The sequence below is a fragment of the Actinia tenebrosa genome, unplaced genomic scaffold (assembly GCF_029948245.1).
Source record: "Actinia tenebrosa isolate PJP-AT-01 unplaced genomic scaffold, QUT_ActTen_1.0 PGA_scaffold0__85_contigs__length_37466705, whole genome shotgun sequence".
Taxonomy (NCBI): Eukaryota; Metazoa; Cnidaria; class Anthozoa; order Actiniaria; family Actiniidae; genus Actinia; species Actinia tenebrosa.
In genome coordinates this window covers 425,971-447,344 of record NW_028292569.1, presented here as the reverse complement: position 1 = coordinate 447,344, position 21,374 = coordinate 425,971, and the positions used below count along the sequence as shown (strand labels likewise).

The window sequence follows — 21,374 nt, the reverse complement described above, 5'->3', positions numbered from 1 at the left end:
AAGGAGAGAGAGTAGGATCAATCGATCGATAAAGCGACAAGTGTCTAGCTTTATTAGTGGTTGGGTAAGTGGTTTGATTGAGTGATTGGTTGATACTTGTATGATAATATGTATGGGTAGATCAGTAAGTGTATGGCTAGGAGGATAGGGAATTGTTTTTTTTTAATGTATCGATGGATAGTTGTTTGAAGGGAGAAAGTTTAGCGTGAATGGATATACGATTCCCAAGTACACCCACCAGACAGTCCTTACGAACGCACTCTCCAAAAGTCTCCAATCCACTTAAACTTTAATAGATTCATAACGCAAAGAGCAAACAAATAAATGAAGAATTTAACCCGATGCACGATTAGCAGTGTTAGGTTTTGTACTTTAACGGTAATGATGACGCTAATATGTACAATGGCCTTGGTGTTCTGAACCGTTTGTACACAAAATATTCCATCTACTGAGCATTGAACTTCATTACACTGTAAAAGAAAGCAAGAAAGAAAACAAAAAGAGGTAATTAATTGACCATTAGATAATTTAAGTAGCGCACTTGCGTTTACCTCTGGGGTCTCAAGTTCGATTATTGCACTAGCAATCACATGTGAGCTGTTAGCACTCGTTCACTTCGGCCGAAAGGACCTTCGCGTGACGAACAATAGAACGAATCTATTGTATTACTGACTCGTTCTATTGTTTTATGATCCAAGAGGTTCTTTCGGTCGATCTGAACGAGTGCTAACTCAGAGGAGCAGAGTTCGCTAGGTCTCTCCTTTGATTCGAGGGTTTTGTTCCTGGTACTCTGGGTTTTCTTCCTCTGAAAAACCAAGCAATTAGCCATGCCCTGACTTCGATCAGCCCAGAGGTTGTTTCAGGGTTCAATCTGTGAGCTAGCCATGCCCTGACTTTGATCAGCAGAGGTTGTTTCAGGGTTCGACCCGTGAGTTAGCCTTGCCCTGACTTTGATCAGCGCAGAGGTTGTTTCAGAGTTCAATCTGTGAGCTAGCCATGCCCTGACTTGGATCAGCGCAGAGGTTGTTTCAGGGTTCAATTTGTGAGCTAGCCATGCCCTGACTTGGATCAGCCCAGAGGTTGTTTCAGGGTTCAATTTGTGAGCTAGCCATGCCCTGACTTGGATCAGCCCAGAGGTTGTTTCAGGGTTCAATTTGTGAGCTAGTCATGCCCTGACTTTGATCAGCCCAGATGTTGTGTCTGGGTATGGATGAAATTAATGATCTCATAAATGGGTAAACCAATCCCACAACTCCTGGCGAAACGAGTTCGTTTCCAGTCCCACATGTAATAGTACAATTCGAGTATGTGCAACTGAATGAAAATAGCTAGGTTTACGCATATTCAGATGCCATATTCGTATCGATTACGCCACAACTGCTCATCCAATCAGAATGCCCTTACACGACACAGTACGTCCGTACCACGTTAATAGTCGTACGAAATGTCCCCATTGTTTGCCGTTACTTACCGTCACACCCATATAACTCTATCCTCATGCACATGTTCCTGTTCCATTTGCTTGGCAATATCTTTATGTAGCGCGCAGATATTACAACAGGAAGGGAGTTGTACTGGACTGAGAAATCGTCAAAGTTCCCAGTCTGAAAAAAGGGGAAAAAATCGTTTTAGCATTTGTAATAGCGTTTCTGATATCGTTCCTAATAGTTGCTATCACTCAACCCTCATGTGTATTTGTCTTTGCGTAATGAATGTTTTGGTTAGAGTGAAAACATGGTTTTACTGCATGCGCTCTAGTTTAATACCATTCTGAGCATTGGATGGAGTTAGGCCCGTAGAAACCCTCGACTGACGCACAGGAGAGAACTAGCAAGCAACTGTTCTTCTATTCTTGGGAGGCATGTTACCTCATAGCCGCCATCTTGGTTGGCTATACAAAGCATTCCTCATTAATTAAGCTTCTCTTGTTAGACCAACCAAGATGGTGGCCATTACATTTTAAATTTTATCTCATGGGTTTTTTTTGGGCACGTGGTTGCACTCCAAGAATTCGCCTGTCCGAGTTATAAAAATGCGCTGCATTATGGGGCTTTATGAAGGACGCTTTATGAATCGGTTGATATTTCATGCATCAAGAAACAAAATGAATTTGAAAATTAGCACGACGATCAAGGTTTTCTATCACTTTTCTTTCACTTCAAACTAAAACAGTCCCACAATGCACTGTAATGCCAACTCGACCCAGTTTTCCCATCAAACTCGGAACGGTTAACACTCGTTCAAGTGGACCAAAAGGAACTATTAGATTATAAAACAATAGAACGAAGCAGTAACACAATAGATTCGTTCTATTGTTTGACACTCGAAGGTACTTTTGGTCCATGTGAATGGCAACGCCTACATTACCGCATAACAACTTGCGCCTTGTTTGTATACAGCTATTTCAAAAAAAGTTGAATACTGCATACTAAATAGTGCATTCCAAGACCGAACGGCATTGTGGGTCATGGCCACAATGCCCTTAGCCCAGAACTGGACCTACTCTTCATCATTGTGTTTAATGTTTTGCGCGCGCAATGATCCTCTGAACTCTGATTCTAAAAAAGTTGACTTTCGGTCCAGATCTTCTTCTCATATTTTTACCGCGCAAGCGCAGATAAAAGTGGGTCCAGTTCTGGACTACAATGCCCTTTGGTCTTGGAATGCACTATTCAGTATGCAGTATTCAGTATTCAACCTTTTTTGGAATAGCTGTACATTGGCGTAAAGATGTTTTGCTTACCAGTCCAGTACTATACCAAGTAGCGTAGTCGTACCAGTAGGAGTCGTCATAACTGAAGTGAAAGTTGTAATGCGTTACCCATGAGGAACCGCTGAAAGGGTCCACTTTCCCTTGAGTAGCGATGCCTTTGAGGTACTTGTACGACCCTAAATCAATCTGCGGAAAAATACGAATAGGGCGTAGTAAAATTGAGCAGTTTCTTCGAAACTACAGAGTACAATTAACGATTTAATGGTACTACTTTTGTCCAATCCGAATCGAGTAATTTTTTTGTGTATTTGAAATATTGCAATTCCTCGCTCTTACTCTTGAACCACTCCACTTTGCGCAACCCACACTCATAATACTCTCATTTGCACATCACGTCTTTGACACCTGTTATCGCCCCTACCTTGATCCACTGGCCCACTGAGTTGGATCCCGCGCACCACGCCCCGTTGCCTTTACCAGTGCTGCTGAGGTGAAGTCTGGCTTGGTGAGGGTCATCGTAAGGAGTGTGCGACGACGCGGTGAGCTGGGAGTCGGTGATGCGACCATCTTGCATTCCTAGCCATTGATAGCATACTAGAACATAACAAATTATATCTGTACGTTAACTGTGCTCTGGTTTTTATCTTACCACGGTTGTGTTATCGTGTAGTCGATTCGTTTAGGATTTGGAAAAGTAGCTTTAATTGACGTGGCAATCCTTTGAAAAAGCATTTGAATGTCATCATCTGCTTCAATTGGTAGTATAAAACACTGATCCCAATGTGCTGTCAAACAGAAAGAATTCTATTGAAAACGTTTTACTCAGCTGATGAACATTCTTTAGGACAAGACAGGAAATGACGTGAAACACATGTGGTACATGTGACTTCATAGCCGCCATTTTGGTTGATTTTGACAAAAAATGTGGTCTTGGTGTCTTTCGTCATGTCTACCAACATGCCGTGGCGGCCACGCCTTTTGTCCTTTTATTCTCGTGGGATGGAATACATTAGGTGGAAAATAAAAAACTTCCGCAAATAAAACTTATCGGGCTTCCTGTGCCCCCGGTTGTGAAGTGCTGCACTCACCTTTGTAGTTGGTGCATTCGTACAAAGTATTCAACTGTCCAATATCAATCTCAGTCATCCTGTCTGGGTTACCAAGGACAACTGAAGGTCCCTTTCTTGATTCGATAGTGTTTCGAGAATTCTTTGACCAGGCGTTCCTCGGGGGCTGCATAAGAGAGACCAATTCGTACGGGGCGCCGAAATTCTGTATTTGATCCGAGTTGTACTTCCAAAAATTATGTTCATATCCTTAAAATCCGAAATGAGAATATGTTTTGGATCTATTTTCATAATTAGTATTTTTTAAATGATAAAATTTCATTTATAAGTTAGGAAAGAAGTATAAAATATTTTTATTAATTAATTAATTAATATTTATTTATTATTCGATTAATAGTATTTTTTAGTTTGATAAGAAAAAACCCAGACGACTATGCGCCTCCCCTTTTGCTTATACGCCTTTCCCCTATGTGTGTCATCTTTATATTTGGCACACCCTTTATTTGTCATTTTTTACGGTTATGGGGGAGGGGGGGGATTGATTTTGAAAATTATCCCGGTTTAAAAGGGGGCCACGTAAGTAAATCAGGTTGTAAGGTCATACATTTCAAAAAATTCCACCAGCCCCCCACCCCACACGCCCAGGAAAACGAACGGTACCCTAGTTCACCGTTACCATGGCTTATCTCCCTTAATGTGCCATCACTCCTGTTTAATATTCAGGATCTAATTGCGTAATCTACGCAGCCGCAATTAGTTTCGTCACGCAACGCTTACTTCCCTAAGTAGCTCAGGGGAGTGAGCGTTGCGTGACGACAATAATAGCGGCTGCGTAGGAGACTACTAATTGCACTGCCTGCATTCAATACGATTCATTGTACCTGACTGCACGTTATCTGGGTAGACAACTACGTACGAATCTCTGTCCTTTCGTGAAGAAGTGTGAAAGAAGCCTAGTACATGTAGTAGTTCGTGTACTATCGTGCCAGTGAAAGCACACCCTGTTCCAATCGACACGGGCTGTGCAGCCATTTTCAAATAACCAACATAAGATGAACAACTGCAAAACATTAGATTAGCGATAAACGAAATGCGAAAGTCTGACTTTACACTGGAACTTCTGTTAAGCGGTCACCTTAGGGGATTTGGCAAATGGTCGCTAAATTGAGGTAGGACGTTCATAGGTGGTCGCTTAACAGAGGTCAGTACTATCGGTAACTTTTAGGTATTAAGTATAGCCCACTAGAGTACAAACACTAAAAGTGTGCACTATTTAGTAGTAAATAGTGCTAATTAAACAATAGGATTAGCATTATTTAGCAGTATTTAGTGGTATTTATGTTACACACTTATAGTGTTTGTACTCTACAATGTGGAAATTTAGCTTATTAAATGTTTAGCAGCTTATTCAGGCTGCTCGCTTATAGGTTGTCATTTACGGGAGGTTTTGAAGCACTGTAATCAGGCGAGGGGAGGGGGGGCTTCCATTTACTATCCATTAAGGGTGGTTGCCTTGACAACCACTGACGTTACTAAAATAGATTTAGTAATGATGAAAAGGAAAATTATACACCGTGAAAAGATGAAAAAACTTACTGACGTTTCGGACGCTAGTCCTTCGTCTCTTTTACTCCGACGAAGGACTAGCGTCCGAAACGTCAGTAAGTTTTCTCATCTTTTCACGGTGTATAATTTACCTTTTCATCATTACTGTTTCATTAGAAACACCGACACAGCTCACACTAGTTTTTAGCTAGTTATCTCTTAAAATGGATTTATTCCTTTTATCTCATCCGCACTCGACAGATTTGCCTGCTTCGATATCTTCAACAAACACAAAGCCAAGCATCTGTTCAAACACAAGACTTACCCTGAACCTCTGACGAATGTTATATAGTGTGCCTCTGAAGTCCGCTGGACAAAACGAACGCAGGAAACTTTATGGACTTCACCAATGGCGCTGTTGATCATCGTGCGTTCGTGAGGGTAATCGTCTAACAGAAGATATACCATGTTGTAAGGTTAGTAACGCATGAGTCGTAAAAAGCGGTATTCAATCATACGAAAGTTTCGTCTGCGTGGGATTGTAAGCAGCGGTTTTCATTTACAATTATTCCCAGCATGCATTGAGGTTCTCTAAGTAATTAGCCTGCATAAGAGAAGTTTTGGTATGACTGTGAAAAGCTCAGACCAATCACATTGTGCGAAAAAAACATCAGCCAATCAAAATAGTGAACAGCGGTATTCCACCTGACTCCTCCCCAATCTCTACCTAAAAAGCAAAGAAAACCCAACTCACCAAAACTCGAATCGATGATAAAAGGAACGACTCCGCCAGGCCATTTGTACTTGCTGTCCTTGAGGATGTTTCTAGTTTCGTATTTTGCTTCTGGGTCGGTTTTGCTCTGTAGACGCTGCAGTAGTTCTTGATTCAATAGAATATCCCCGTCCAAATTATCTAAAAACCGATAGTGAAAAAATCAAAAGAATAGAAATTTTTGCTTGAGTCGTATCCATGATCATGTGTCTTCTCATGCGCAACCACTAAACAAAGAAATAAAACTCTAGGGAATGAACGTGGTCTGAAAGGGTTATAAGATTTCTCGATAATTTATGAGCTAAATTTTTGTCTGAATTAAGGTTGGAAAATTGTCACTCATGACCCAATTCAGGACCTTTAACGGTTGATGCATCTGCTCAATGTTTTAAAATTTTCGAATTTTCACGTGAAATTCTGCGTTATTCTTGGCCATATGTTATATACAGTTCCATACCACATTGTTAAAGATAAAATTTGTTGCATTTTTTGATCCATTGATAAGACTTTACGGACGTTTTCTCGTTAGCCCTCATATAGTTTGAAGTTTTTTTCCGTTGTTTAGATTATGAGGCTGAAAATTGCTGAGTGATAAAATCTCGGTTTCCGTGTCGCGCCAACAAGATTTTTTTTCTCAATTCGTTTATCTAGTCTTATCTCGCTAGATAGTCTTTAAGATATCTTTGTCAATATATAAAAACGTTTGTTTTGAATGCAGCAGCTTGTCTAAAATTAAATTGAAAAGAAGTTTGTATATTGAATTATGCTGCTGATAAAATCAGCTTGTAGCAGCCATTACAATTTATCATATTTCTAGTTTCATCTTTCTCTTTCTCTTTCTCTTTCTCTTTCTCTTTCTCTTTCTCTTTCTCTTTCTCTTTCTCTTTCTCTTTCTCTTTCTTCTTCTTCTTCATCTTCTTCCTCTTCTTCTTCTCCTTCTTCTTCTTCTTCCTCTTCTTCTCCTTCTCCTTCTCCTTCTCCTACTCCTTCATTTTCAAATATCTCTAAATCAGACAAATCAACTCAAGGCCCATCTCAGTATAAATATTTTCGCGAAGAATTTTTGAAAAAATAAAATTTTCTTGCTCGTTTTCTTCATTTTCTTCTCCTTCTCACTAATTTTCAAATATTACACAACAAATCAAAGCATATCTAAAAAAAATTTCGCGACAAATTTTGTCATAAGATGCTCTAATAGATAAGATTTTTTATTAGTATGTCAAACATAGGAAACGTTATCCCATTCCTGGCATCTTCAGTTTGTTTAACCAAAACGTATTGACAAAGCGAACAAAATGAAGCACTTGTCGCCATGACACGAAATTGACTGCGTGCAGGAAATTAGAAAAACTCTCGCATTTACCAGTCATTAAATGCTCTCTCTGCCAGCCTTAATGATGGACTTTGCAAATTAAAACGGAATTAAAGATAAGTTGAGTTTATACTCCAGTATGATATCGTGGGGGAGTTTTTGTGGTCGTCTGACATTCAAGATCGAAACTAGCTATGATTTCATTAACGATGGTTAGTTAGATGGTTAGAAAAATGAGAAAAAATTTTCAGTTCTTACGACAAGAATCGTAGTTGATAAAGTTCGAGTTTTGTTTATTCAAATTTCTTGAATCTTACAGCTCTTTTCTTACTGCTATGTTCCTATGTTTGTGTATCTTTTCTCCTTCTCGTTCTCTCTCTCTCTTTCTCTCTCTCTCTCTCTCTCTCTCTCTCTCTCTCTCTCTCCTCTCTCTCTCTCTCTCTATTCCTTTCTTCCTTTTTCCCTTCCTTCCTTCCTTCCTTCCTCTCTCTCTCACTCTTCCTTCCAGAACATCGAACTTCTTCTTCACAGCCAAAGTAACTATTTCAAAAACATATTTATGCAAAAGAGTACTTGCTATAACGGCGTTAAACATTACTAAAAAGATGTCGTTTTGGTTACTCGTTTTTCGCTCATTCAAAGAGATTCATTTTATTATCATTACACTGAACAACATTTGATTCATTTTGCTGTATTCAAACTTCGCAAAAGACAATCCTCTTTCGATAGATGTAAAGGAGTCAAATCAAATTAACGTTACACTCCTATATGTGATATTGCTGTAAATGGACTATTAATTGATCATTGAAACACCTTAGAACACCTTTTTAAAAAGAGTTTTAAAGCAGATGGACGATTGAAGTTCATGACTAAGTTACACAATTCATCCCCAGACCGAAACGACTCCAGAAAAATAGTCGAAAACAATTTCAAGTGAGATTTTTCTCTTAATATTTAAACCAATAACAGCTTTGGATATGATATTTTTATATCTTTTCCGATCATATAATTCAAACAAAAGCAATAATGTTTTTCAAACTAGATTAAATTTCGGCAAAGTACAAAAGAAAATTGTTCACACATACGTACCATGGCCGAAAGCTTTCGCTTTTGCCCAAGGAGGCGGACCTTTTGGCATAGTCGTTCCTTCGCGAACGAGGAGGAAAAAGACAGTTGACGAAAGCATGAGCATGAGGTACTGGTGAAAAGCCATTTTATCTCAGTCGTACTTCGAGGGCTAACAGGTCCAAAAACGACCAACGATCTCCCCTGCCTTAGCTACTTTTAAGTGTTTTACGAAATGAAACGGGCTTTATTTAAGTACATTCAAGTGTTGACTGAAGAATCCAACGTCGGAACAGCTGTGTCACTTTACTAAAGAGGAAACAGCCTTCCCACTCTGAGGCATGTTGAATAAACCAATCCAAATCAGGGTGAAAAATCACTAGGGACGGACGTGACAGACTTGACTAGATTGAAGACAAAAGACAGAACGAATGTGAGTAGATTTCACTATGTGTACAAAGACTACTAAATGGGCTATTAACGGATTAACATCGCTTTGCTATGCCTTAAAATAACAGAAATAAGCTATATAAACAGAGATTAACTGTACAGTGAAAAAAAACCTGAAATAAAAGATGTCACTAGCTAGAGACCACTTTATCCCAGCTTAAGAAAACTCATCACTTAAATACTAACGACTTTAAGATGATTATGAACCTCTACAAATCTTGAGCAAAATTAACTCCGAAAACCATTCTTTAACATTTTTGTCCATCCATGTCTTAGGTTATGTTGCTTGGCAACCAACCTAACCACCGAGGTCCACATGATAAATGATATCGCTGAGTAGGCCTTGTAAACTGTTTTCGAAAGTAAGCGAAACGTTTATCATCAGTCAGTTTATTTCGAAATGGCTCAAATCTGTTGAATATAATAATAAAAATAATAATGATATTTATTTAGGCACGATGTTGATATTACAGTTCTGCTGATGTGGTCGCGTATATGTTGTTATTATGGCTAGCTCTCAACTTTAAAAAAAACTCCTTCAAGCGCACTTGAGATTATCAGCTGACAACATTCAGTTACTTCACAGGAATGAATTGAGTTCGTTAAAAATATATTTGCGAGGGAAATTGAGGGTGGGGCGATTTTGGAGACCCCCTGAGGGGTTAGTTAAGATAAAGCTAACGACAGATGAAAAAACATTTTGGCCGTTTTTTCAAAAGAAGGGGAAAGAAAACCACTAATAGAGTATACAATAATATTTAATCTCTCAAATTTATAGAGAAACTGGTAAGCAAAATGAAGCTAAAAGATAGGTAGTGAGAGGGGGGTACACAGCCACACCCATCCTGTCGTTACAAGATTGTTCTACGTCCCCTACCCTCCTAATCGTGATATCTTATCTCGTTGACCGTCTTCACCCAGTTCCTAAAAACTAACCATGTCATATGAGTAAAAGGTTTTTCCTAAGTCTAAGGCTATCATTACATTATCATTAAGACCATAATCCACTGTTAACAGAATCGACACTAAAAACTAGTTTTGCATTTTAAGTTGTCTTTCCTTATTTTAGCGATAATTACGAGTCGTTTTTGTCGATAACTTGTGTAAACTCAACGACAGTGCTGCAGAACATGTCGATTTTTTCAAACATGCTGTACGTCAGTTTAAATATGTCCAATTGTCGTTGACAATGGCTCCAAAATAAGGAGCTTAAGATAGTGACAAATCAAACAGCAGAAGTATATAGATATAATGTCCTCGTTTGTCTAGTGTTGCTGAAAGATTCTAGGGGCTAATGGGCATAGATTTAAGGCTAGTTTGACAAACGCAAAACAAGTGACGTTTCTCTTTCGATCATTTCGACCCCCGCTCCGAGGCTCCCGATTGATGAATCCTTTTTATAAACATGTCGTGTGAAGAGAGAGAAAATCAATCGATCAATCAACCTTTATTTAGTTACCTAATTGCAAAACGTAACAGTTCCTTGGTGGTACTAAAGTGCAAATAATTAATCCGTGAAACACTAATTACTAAATAGTACAAAATAGTGCTAATCAAACAGTAGAAAAAAATGGAATTTGCATGAAATTGTGCTATTTAGTATTACTAAAGTTTCACGGTTATATTGTTTGCACTCTAGCCAGCTGTAGTAACCTTAGGTTAACACTGTCACTAATTGAAAATTATTTCCATAAACAAACAAACAACCAACCAAGCCAATTAGAGTCTCTTCACGTCTTTTTACTATTCTCAAAGAGGTTTTCTTTTGATTCCCGATTGCATTGCTGCATATCAAAAGAACATAAGTTATGCTTGTGCGTTCATTCGTTCGTTCGTTCGTTCGTTCGTTCGTTCGTTCGTTCGTTCGTTCGTTCGTTCGTTCGTTCGTTCGTTCGTTCTTTTTTTGCTTTGTTTGTTGTAAACATTTGAAATGTTACTTTAATATAAATGAAACTCAAATAAAAGATTTTAATTTTGAAGATCTTTCAGTATTAAGATCAGAAAACTATTTCACCCAAAGTCTGAATTTCCCATTTCTAAGTCTTCATAAATCTGCATACACCCAAAAAAGAAAAAATTTTCATTTAAACAGCAATAACTTTTCAAAAAATAACTAAAATAATTTTAATGAATAACAAACCCTGAAATAACGGGTGGGATGATATAAATAAGGTCAAGGCTAACTCGCAGACATGTAGAACGGTCCGATGGAACGTGATCAATCCTTAACGCGAATATCTCCCACAAAGACATGAATAGAATGAATAAGACAACCCGTTGTTTTGACCTGTATAACACGTTTTTTATTTCGTAACATATTGATGCAAAATTGACGTATTTTTCCTACGTAAATGAAATAGAACTTCATATCCATACTGGAAATCTCCTTTAAAACTGAAAGATTGTTGTCGAGTTTTGAAGTTATGGGGAAATACGCCATCACACGACACTCGAATGGCTTCCGAAAACAAAATGATGTGATTGGTCACAGCTTGGTCTCTTGGCGTAGGTTTATTGCCTTTTGATTGGTTCGGAACAGAAAAAGTCATTGCACAATCGTTCTCTTAGTGGTGAGTCTCTGATTGGGCAATGACGCAAGCCATTCGTGTGTTACAGTACATAACATTTTTTATTCATTTTCGGAGAAATGGAAGAATGAAAGAAAGATGGCATAGAATGTTTGAAAAGGCGTTTCATTAAAATGACGCTCGCGCTAGTTATCCTAGCAACAACGGAAAACTCGGAGTTTTGGCGGACGTCAATCCAAATGTCAGACTCGAAGTTTTCAAGTTCACGCGCCGTATGCCTATGAAATGTCATGGAAGCGCCTTGATTGATCTGAGTATACACCTAAGTATCGGACTTGATTGACGTGCACAGCAACGACTTAGCTGATTATATCTTTCATTGAAACTCCATTAAAACCAAGAGTAACCTTCATAATAGCTGGTTTTATCAACCATAAATTTAATAAACTGTTCTAGAATGGTTGAGTAGTAGAGTTACTGTTTATTGTTAATAGATATCAACCATTCAACACTTCTTTACACTTCTATCCCTCTCATACAGTACAGTATAACCCAAATAACTCTTCCATTATGTTTTCCATGAAAACTTTAAGAAAACCAAGAGTAACCTTTTGACTGGCTTTCTCATTCGCGAACGAAAAACGTGCAGTCCATACCTTTCAAATGCCTTCCAAACACAATGGCCTGATGGTTGGTGTTGGTTTTCCTGGCTTGTGATTGGTCACAGTGAGCAGCAGTAAGGGGGACTCGCGGTCGACATCGTATATTCACGGGTTTAACAGGCGATTTGAGGAACGGTCCGGCACGGGAAATACCCGCGCGACAAGTCCCTTACTGCTGCTGTGTTGGGTACCGCAAGCGGAGGTTAAAATATTTGTTGGATATACGATGCATGAATGTAAAAAGTTCGCCAATGATTTCTGTGTGATTTGTCTAAGATTCAAAGTTAACATACCTAAGCCTAAGGGTTTCTGGTGTTGTGGTAAGAAAATGCAAATAGAAGACGACACGTCAGCACAGTGTTACGAATGTGGTAAGAATATTCGTAATGCCGTACCAAATGCCACCAGAGAGCAATATTACGCTAATGGAGGTCGTAAGAAGACCCCATACAAGAGAATAAAATACTTTAGGGACTGGATGAGTCATATCCAAGGTTATCGACCGGTATATTTAGACAACAAAGTAAAGAAGAAAATCATAGACCACTTAGAAGAGCCAACCCCACAAAGTCTACGGAAGACATTGAAAAAATTAAAGCTAGGGAAATATTACAAAGCTATTCCCTATCTTTTGTCTGAAATTACCGGTAAGTCTATTCCCGAGGTTTCTGATATGACAAAAGCCGAGTGGATGTTTTGTCGGCTGGATAAGGATATTCCTTATTACCCTGACGTAATTTACGAAATATTTCACGAAATCGACCCCAACCACCCCCTCTTGGGATGGATTCCAAGAAGATAGTGAATCTTATGGCATAAGACGAGAAATTAGCATAAATATTACGCGTAATTCATACGATGAACTTATATTACGCGTAATAATTCACTAAATGATTTATATTACGCGTAATAATTCGCCAAATGAGGTCATGCCGTGTATTATGATATGAATCTTATGGCATAAGATTACGCGTAATTTCCAGACTGTCGTTCGATATGTAAACGAAATCCTGTCACGCTCTTTTCAAAGTAAATATTTACTGAGCAAGCTTTCTTTGAAGCTCTTCTTTTGCCTCCTGGTAGATCTTTTTGCGAGATTCCTCGGAAAGATCTTTTACGACTGTTTTTTTATTCCTTATGTCCGACTTTAATTTCTCGTACTTTTCCTCTTCGGCCAGAATAATATAAGCGAGAATTCTACATCATCTATTTTACAGTCACGCAAAGCCTTTGAGACAAGGTCAGTGATCGTATTTACTTTAGCCCTTGACAGAGCTATTGTCGTGTCATGCTTGGATATTTTGCTTGACAACTGTTTCATAATGCCCGTAGCAACAGCCGAAATAATACCACAGGCTGCCCCAACGCCGGCCAAAGGAACTCCAACAATTATTCCCGGTCCAGTAAGCGAAGTAGCAACGCCAGAACCTGTTAACACAACAGATATGGATCCTGAAGTTATCGCAATCTTATGTAGCGTACTTCGGGCTCTGACGTATTTCTTCCTAACTTTTTCATAGTGTTTTGTCTGCCCTTCCAAGTAAGCCAGTATTAAATTTGCTTTATTAAGCCTGAAATTCTCAGCGTTTTCAATTGGTGCTGTGGTGTGATAGTTTGGAACATCTGGGTACAACTTAGGTGCTGATGGTATAACATCCATTATATATACTAATGTACGACGCTTTTGGGAATGATATTGAGGAGCAGCCACATCACGACAACCGGGATTACTGGAACTGGAGGGCCTTTAGGAAGATGTTTCCGCATGCAGACCCCAGTAAGTTCGAAAGAAGACCCGACGGTATTTATTACCAAGGCTCCAGAATGTACAGTAATGCGGACTTGGAGCCACATGAGAAGAGGAAAGAGGCACAGCATTTGTCAATAACGAAGGAGGCACCCGTGCATAAAGAAAGGCTACCTAATTTCCCGGAGAATTTATTGATAACCAAGGAAGATTACCCATTTTACGACGCCCAAGGTGGTATAAACGACTTCGATAAATTGGTAACGCATTTGAAGATTCCAGTGGGTCAGCAATCATTTGACGTAGTAGTAAGGGATATCTTTAAAGAGACGATGTTGAAGCATACGTCGGGTAAAGAGGCCAGGGAATGGTTAGCAGGACCCAACATGCGGTATTGGCCGCAGCAGTTAAACTTTGCTATTTGGGCTGCCACTAAAGGTTGAAGGTTGTGGTGTTGCCGCGGACATGTTTCATATTTCATTTATGCGGTTTCACGTCGCCTTTACGGTGAGGAGGTTGTTGAAGGAGCTTAACGTACCCCTACCAGGAGATAAGGTGTTTAATTCGATGAATAACCGCTACGACTCCGCTGCCCTAGAAAGGTTAATTAACGAGTTTAAGCCACAGCAAAGAGACTTTCGTTATAAGGAGGGTAAGACGCATGGGTTGGGCATTGTTTACGTTTGGGGTATTAATGCTGCGCGTCCGGCAGACATGGATCACCAAGAATACCCCGGGAAGGAATTAGAGTTTTACGATATGGGCGGTCGCAAGGATAATAACACACTAATTGATAGGATTCAAATGATCTTTCCTAGCACTTGGGATCCGTTTGTGTTAATGAAAGGAAAAGGTTTAAGGAATTTCGCTAGGATTAACCGCAGCATAGAGGCATTCGTGTACTGCATCCTGGGAGCGCAGGTAAATACCCGCAGCCCCATTGTTGGATCCCAAGGCGCTTCACAGGAAACGCAACAGGAATTCCTAACCCTGTTTGAGTCCGCAATAATAGAAAATGACATATCTAAATCGGTGCAGAGATATCAATTAGCGGTGCAGCAATCCAAAGTGCGGCTGGATTACGCTTTGTCGCCTGGTTGTTGGTTAATGCCAAGTAATTTGGTTATCAACACTAATTCCGTTGTGGGTTATAACAACAAACTTCAACGAGCTACTAAGGATATGAAGTTTGGGGTGAATGACGTGAACTCTGACATGACCAAGGGCATTCCTCACTTCGTAGAGAAACCAAAAAAGGAACACGCAGAAAAACCCGAACCAAAGAAGAAGCCTCAAAAGAAGGTTATGTCAACCATACCCGAGGAATATGACCATAACCTACTAAAAGCCGGCCTAGCAGCTGCAAGCATTGGTCTAGGCTATTATATATGGCGATGAACAACCCCTACGTAGCTGGAGTAGATTGTGTTTATACGACTTACGCAGGCGAGAAAAAATACACCCAGGCATCTTGGGTTGATGTCACCGGGTTGTCCGTGAATTTGAACTACTCGGGAAAGAAGTTAATCCTTTGTACTATTTGCATTAGTGCGAGCAGTCATGCCAACGTAGGATTTCGTCTCTGCGGCGACAATGGAGTATTGCAGCCCATACGCACGAAGACAAACAACAGGGAGCCTGCGCATTTTTCCGTAGAGCCGCCAACGAATAGCGCTGAGAATCTTACGACTTGGACTTTTCACATGGTTGCTGATTGCCATGGGAAGGTAAAGTTGCAAATACGCGTAGACGACACTGGGAGCGTTTGCGTAAATAGCATAGAAAATCAAAGGGATACGACCTATAACCACAAGACCATAAGCACTCTTACGGTGCTTAGTCTTTAAATATATGAATCCACATTGGAAGGAAGCCCATTACGCTTATTACTTAAGGGATGAGCGGTATACTGATCACACCTGGCTCGATATTGGGATGTGGGTTGAAGTTGAAGGTCTTGCGTTGATCGTTTGTAGTATTATCGTTACCTCGGGGCGGGCGGGAATCATAGGGTTTAGGTTGGTTGACGAGAACGATGAGCCTTTAGCCCCTTATAGGGCATCGACCAACAATCGAAGTCCTACTCATTTCTCGGCGCAGCCATATCCATTTAGTAGTGAGGCGTTTTATATGGCTACGTTTCAAATGGTAGTCAATTGTAAGTATGCTAAGTTACAGATTTACCCTGACGGTGCTAGCAATCTTGGTTATTATGCTTTCATAAATAGCACGGACGGATACGCTCACACCCCCAACAGGACCTGGCATCATAAGACCATTAGTACTATGACCGCTATACCACTAGTTCCGCATTATCAAGGCGGTGCGAATACTATCTTTACTTATCCCCAGTCGAGGATGCCTCGGGCGCCCGACGACGATAAGCCCGACATAATACACAAGGATAAGATTAACTCTTCATCTTCTTCAGGAGTACCACTCCAATAGCGACGACTAATATCCAAATGTTATTCCCCACGAACTTTAACAGTTCGCCGCCGGCCCTAAGTGCCAAGGAAACAACCGAACCCAGCAGCCCAGGCAAGCCGGCTGCCATCTTTTTTCCCAAGTCCGTTAGTCCACTGCCTAATTTCTTTACGCCCGCGCCTGTAGCCTTAAGTGCGGACAAGATCACGCCTACTACGCTTGAAATAGCGACCGCAAATGCCAGCGGAATACCATACTTCAAAAGGGCTCTTTTTACCTTTTCCTTGGTGGTAAGCCCCAGCTCCTTTTCCTTACCTTCTATTTGCGTTTGTAATTCCACCAGTCTTTCCTGAAGAGCCTCTATTTCCCTTTTGGCTGCCTCCCTTTCTTCTTCAGGGCGAGTTTGATCTTCGATTATTACTCGCTGTCGATCTATTTCGTACTCCAAGTCTTCGACGGCCTGTTGAAGTTGCCGTATTTGTTCCCCCGCCACTGCCTTGTCCACCATTACTTGCCTTTCTCTGTCAACAGACTCCATTAATTCTTTTCCTAAGCGCTGTAGTTCTACGTCTTTCCCCGCCGCTTCATTTACCGCAATCTTTAGCTGATTTCTTACACTGCTTTTTTCTTCCAACAGCTTAGAGAGCCTAGCTTTAAAGTCTGCAATTTCGGCGGTATGACTCGCAGTAGTTAGTCTATTTTGTTTAATGAATTCCTCTTCCAATTCTTCTATTCTACTTTGTAATGCTATGTTATCCTCCTTAAAATCATCAAGGAGCTTAGTGATGCCACCCTCATCTTTGGTTACCGCATCAAGTTGTCGCGTAAGGTCATCGATGGTTATGTTATTTTCCTGTATTTCCTTCTTAAGTGCTTCCTTTTCAGCACTTATTCTCCGCAAGTGACTCATTAAGCCTCCGGTCGCGTCGCTATTTGAGGGAAGTTCTTCAAGTTGTTTGCTTTTTTCCTCTTCGACGACCTCTAATTGGTTAAGTTTTTCCTTGCACTCCTCTTGCAGTCTGATTGCGGATCTGAGGGCAACTTTGTAGCCAGGCCTCGAAACACCTCTAATAAAGGCCCTTTGAGCAACTTCTGTTTCCTTTTGAGTCGAAGTGCTTAGCATCGTCAAGTTGGGCGTTCCCAGCGCATTTGTGACTCCTTTTGGAAGCTGGTTGTTAAGCAGGTGGGAATTCTTCCTTTGATACAGGTTGTGCCATTTTTTCCTACCCGATTCTCTAACTTGAACCTGCCCTTTGTCTCCTATTTGGAAGTCCAAAGGAGCCAGGTTTAGGCTTGGGTATCGCTCTCTTAGGTCCTTGATGAGGTCCGCTGTTAAGTCCGACCGCACGCCAAGGGATTCCATTTGTAAGTATTCTGGAATGGGCGTGTGGGGGTTCTTAGACTTGAATTTATCTCTTAAGGAACGCATAGCATCGCGGGCCCTCCTACCATACTTGCGTGTTAGCTTGTCGAAGAGGCCTTGTTTGTCTACGTTGTCATCAGGAAGCAGGGTTTCATATTCTTCATCGTTAATGTCAACTTGACCTTCTTCGGTGGTGGGATCAAAGTCCGTAGTTCCTTCTGTCGCCATTATATATGATAAGCTCAAAGTTAGATCCCAACGTATTACCTAAGCAGGTTGGCGGATTAAAGGCAGAACGCACCTTTCACCGGGTCACATTCACACCTTCTAGCGCAAAGCCAGGGGAGACGCTGTACGTAGGCGTGCCCCGCCTAACGGATAATTTGGTGTTGGTTCCTAGTACCCTGGCGTTAAGGTTCGACCTAGCAATACAACCAAGTACCGCAGACACGCGTTATGTCGTTAATAATGCAGGCAGGAACCTGGTTTCCAAAATACGCGTGAAGTTCGCCGGGGAATCCCTTTTGGACTTGAACAGGTACGATTTGTACACCACGTACAAAGACTTATGGTTGACGGCCTTCGACCGCGCGCAAAGGATAGAGCAGGGAATAGCAAGCGCAGCCATACGTAAGGTAAGAAGCGCAACCTCTAGCGCATCAGGAGAAGACGAAATAAAGGCGGCCTACGGTACTAAATATGTTATTCCATTAGATTTTGAAATTATCACGAACCACGGTGCACACTACCCAAGGCAGCTAAGTGAACTGCAGTTCGAAGTGACCCTAGCAGATACTACGAACATCCTGCAGGGAAAAGACGTAAGTTCCTCAGCCGTCCACCCATACACCGTTACTAACTTGGAGCTGCAGTACGAAACGGTATACAGTGAAGAGCTGGCTCGTAGCGCTGGCATGGAATACAGCTCCGGCAAGGCTTTTCTTTACGACCACGTTGTGATGTATAAGACGTTCAGCTTTACGAACAACGTCGAAGAGGTTATTAACCAAAGCATTAACCTTCCCAGGCGCAGCCTTACAGGGTTAATGTTACTGTTTGCAAAGACATACACCGCAGGATTGCGCGACTCTGAGGCATTCTTTAATCCTAACATTACCAACGTAGGTGTTAGCATTAACGGAGTGCCTAACAAGGTTTACTCACAAGGGATAAAGCCCGAGGATATGTACCGGGAAGTCGCGCGCAAGTTTGGCGACCAAATTGCCCCAAAGGAGTTCTTTAAGGATAAGTACGCGTTATGGATTGACATGCGCACCACCAACGACGAAGACCTACATGGGCAGGGCCTACGTTTAGTAAATACGCAGGATGGAATAACCTTGGAAATCAAACGCACCAAAGATGCCAGCGACACTACTAAGATAAACGCGTATATCTTCGTGGTGTCTGACGCGCAGCTAAGCGTAGAAATGAATCAGCTAAAGAGCGTCGCCTACTAGTTTCGTGAACAAAGTGAACGAAAAGTTAAAATATTCCTTATGTATAATATGCTTCGCGTATTTCAAAACAACGAAACCAAACTGCAATGCATAGTGCAAGGCGACAAGCCTTACTTTAAAGCAAAGGAGGTGGCGTCTGCGTTAGGATACGAAAACACCAAAAAAGCTATTAGTGACCACGTCTCTGAAAAACATAAGAAAAGGCTGAGTGAGTTAAGGGTAACGAATCGTTACCCACACTCTGTGTTTATATCCGAACCCGGGTTGTACGAACTGATATTTAGTTCTAAACTACCAAAGGCAGTAGAGTTTCGTGATTGGGTCTTTGAGGAAGTCCTTCCGGCATTACGTAAAGCGGGTAAGTATGAAATAGAAAGGCGCTTTGACGGCCCAAACAAGTTGGTATTCAAAATAGAAAATGAATTCGACTTGCATAAAAAGGTAGTGGACTACATCCGCAGATTCTACCCCAAAATGCTCGTGACCCCTGGTCTAGGTGAACTGCAGGATTCGGACGGCAAACGTATAAAGTGCTGGCAGAAAGGATATCAACGCGGTCAACCCGACTTAATGATCTTGAATGCGCACGTGCGATACCGTGGCTTCTGCGTAGAGCTGAAGACCCCTAAAGGCAATGGGGTATTATCTGAGGACCAACGTCGCCTGTTGCACGAATACGAAAGAAATGGGTACAAAGTAATGATCAGTAACGACTACGACGACATCTGCAGGGAGATCACGGAGTATGCACGAGGAATGCGTTTACCATGTAGGTGGTGCTGTAAGCGCCTTAAGAACGCGGACACTTTAAAGACGCACTTAAAGATATTCCATAGAATATATGGAGTTCGAGGCTGTAAGGCAGATACACTGGAGAGACTTAAAGGAGGGTGTTACCTACGAAATAAAAAATTATGTAGCCTTTGAAGATATTGACAGGCTACGGTTGTTGTTGGCGCATGAGGGTGTTACGTACAGCCTGTGGGCGCCGGATCGCGTCCGATACGTGATAGAGGGGCAGGAGTTTACGCATCTGAGGTCGTATGGGAAGAAGGATGGTCGCTGGGCGTTCGACGTCGCAAAGTGCGTCCTTCCTTCGCCTCTATGTAGTTAGGCGCGTCTAAAGCGTTATTTAAGTAGGGTTCGTCGACAATGAGGGTCGGCGACTCTTTTTTAACGATGCAGTCTGCAGGGGGTTCACATGTAATACAGTCCATATATTGAAAGGGCGATTAGGAATCCTCCTAAGAAGGCGGCTGCGTAGGCTATCATATATCCTTGCCAGAAACCCTTGTAGAATGTTAAGGATGAGGTTGTTATCTTGTTAAGGAAGGTCGGAAACTATCTCAGAAACCCTTGTAGAATGTTAAGGATGAGGTTGTTATCTTGTTAAGCAGTTGTGGATGTGTTCCTCTTCTCTGACGCATCCGCAGCGGTCACACTCCTGCCTCCAATATTCTCTGTTAGTCCATGGAATTCCTTCGGTGCGCTCAAAGAAAGGAAAGGTATGGATTATCTTCCTATGGTAGTCTATTCTATTCCTTAGATATTCCTCTTTATGTTCACAACGACTCATAATATCGCCGCACTGGTAACAATCTACTCCTTCCATGTCGTAGGTCCTAGAAAGGAATCGATAAGTCTCCTCATGCCTCTTCCTATGTGTCTGAAGACGTTGGCGGCTGCTAAGTATCTTATCACAGAAACTACACTGCCTAGTCCTACAGCAAACCCCTCTTTTCAGATGTTGCTGCATTTCCTGAAGAGTGCTGAATTCCTTGTTACAATCCTTACAGGCGCTTCTACAGACGCGTCTTTCCTGGTGTTGCTGCATCTTTTGAACGGTGCTGAATTCCTTATTACAATCCTTACAAACCTTACTAATTGGCTTCTTTGTACAAACTCCATGCCGAACATGGTATTGCAGTCTTTGCTTGGTGCTAAACACCCTCTTACACATCAAACAGTCCATATATACTTAACTATATCTTAGCCTTCATTTAACATCCTTTAACAAGATAACAACACATTTCTTAACATTCTATGGGCATCTCAGAATAGTTTCGTACCCTACTTAACAAGATAACAACACATTTCTTAACATTCTATGGGCATCTCAGAATAGTTTCGTACCCTACTTAACAAGATAACAACACATTTCTTAACATTCTATGGGCATCTCAGAATAGTTTCGTACCCTACTTAACAAGATAACAACACATTTCTTAACATTCTATGGGCATCTCAGAATAGTTTCGTACCC

The 21,374-nt window shown here is 41.1% G+C and overlaps 1 protein-coding gene across 1 annotated transcript; it reads right to left on the bottom strand.

Moving 5' to 3' along the window:
• Positions 1-272: 272 nt before the first annotated feature.
• LOC116305174 (zinc metalloproteinase nas-4) lies at positions 273-8,714 on the bottom strand. The gene is made up of 9 exons (XM_031715031.2): positions 8,499-8,714; positions 6,080-6,238; positions 5,651-5,774; positions 4,662-4,840; positions 3,802-4,029; positions 3,135-3,307; positions 2,744-2,899; positions 1,472-1,604; positions 273-470 (listed from the first exon to the last, which is right to left on the bottom strand). The coding sequence occupies exons 1-9, from the start codon at positions 8,620-8,622 to the stop codon at positions 466-468; spliced, it is 1,281 nt and encodes a 426-aa protein (XP_031570891.1). The 5' UTR covers positions 8,623-8,714; the 3' UTR covers positions 273-465.
• Between the last annotated feature and the right edge of the window lie 12,660 nt (positions 8,715-21,374).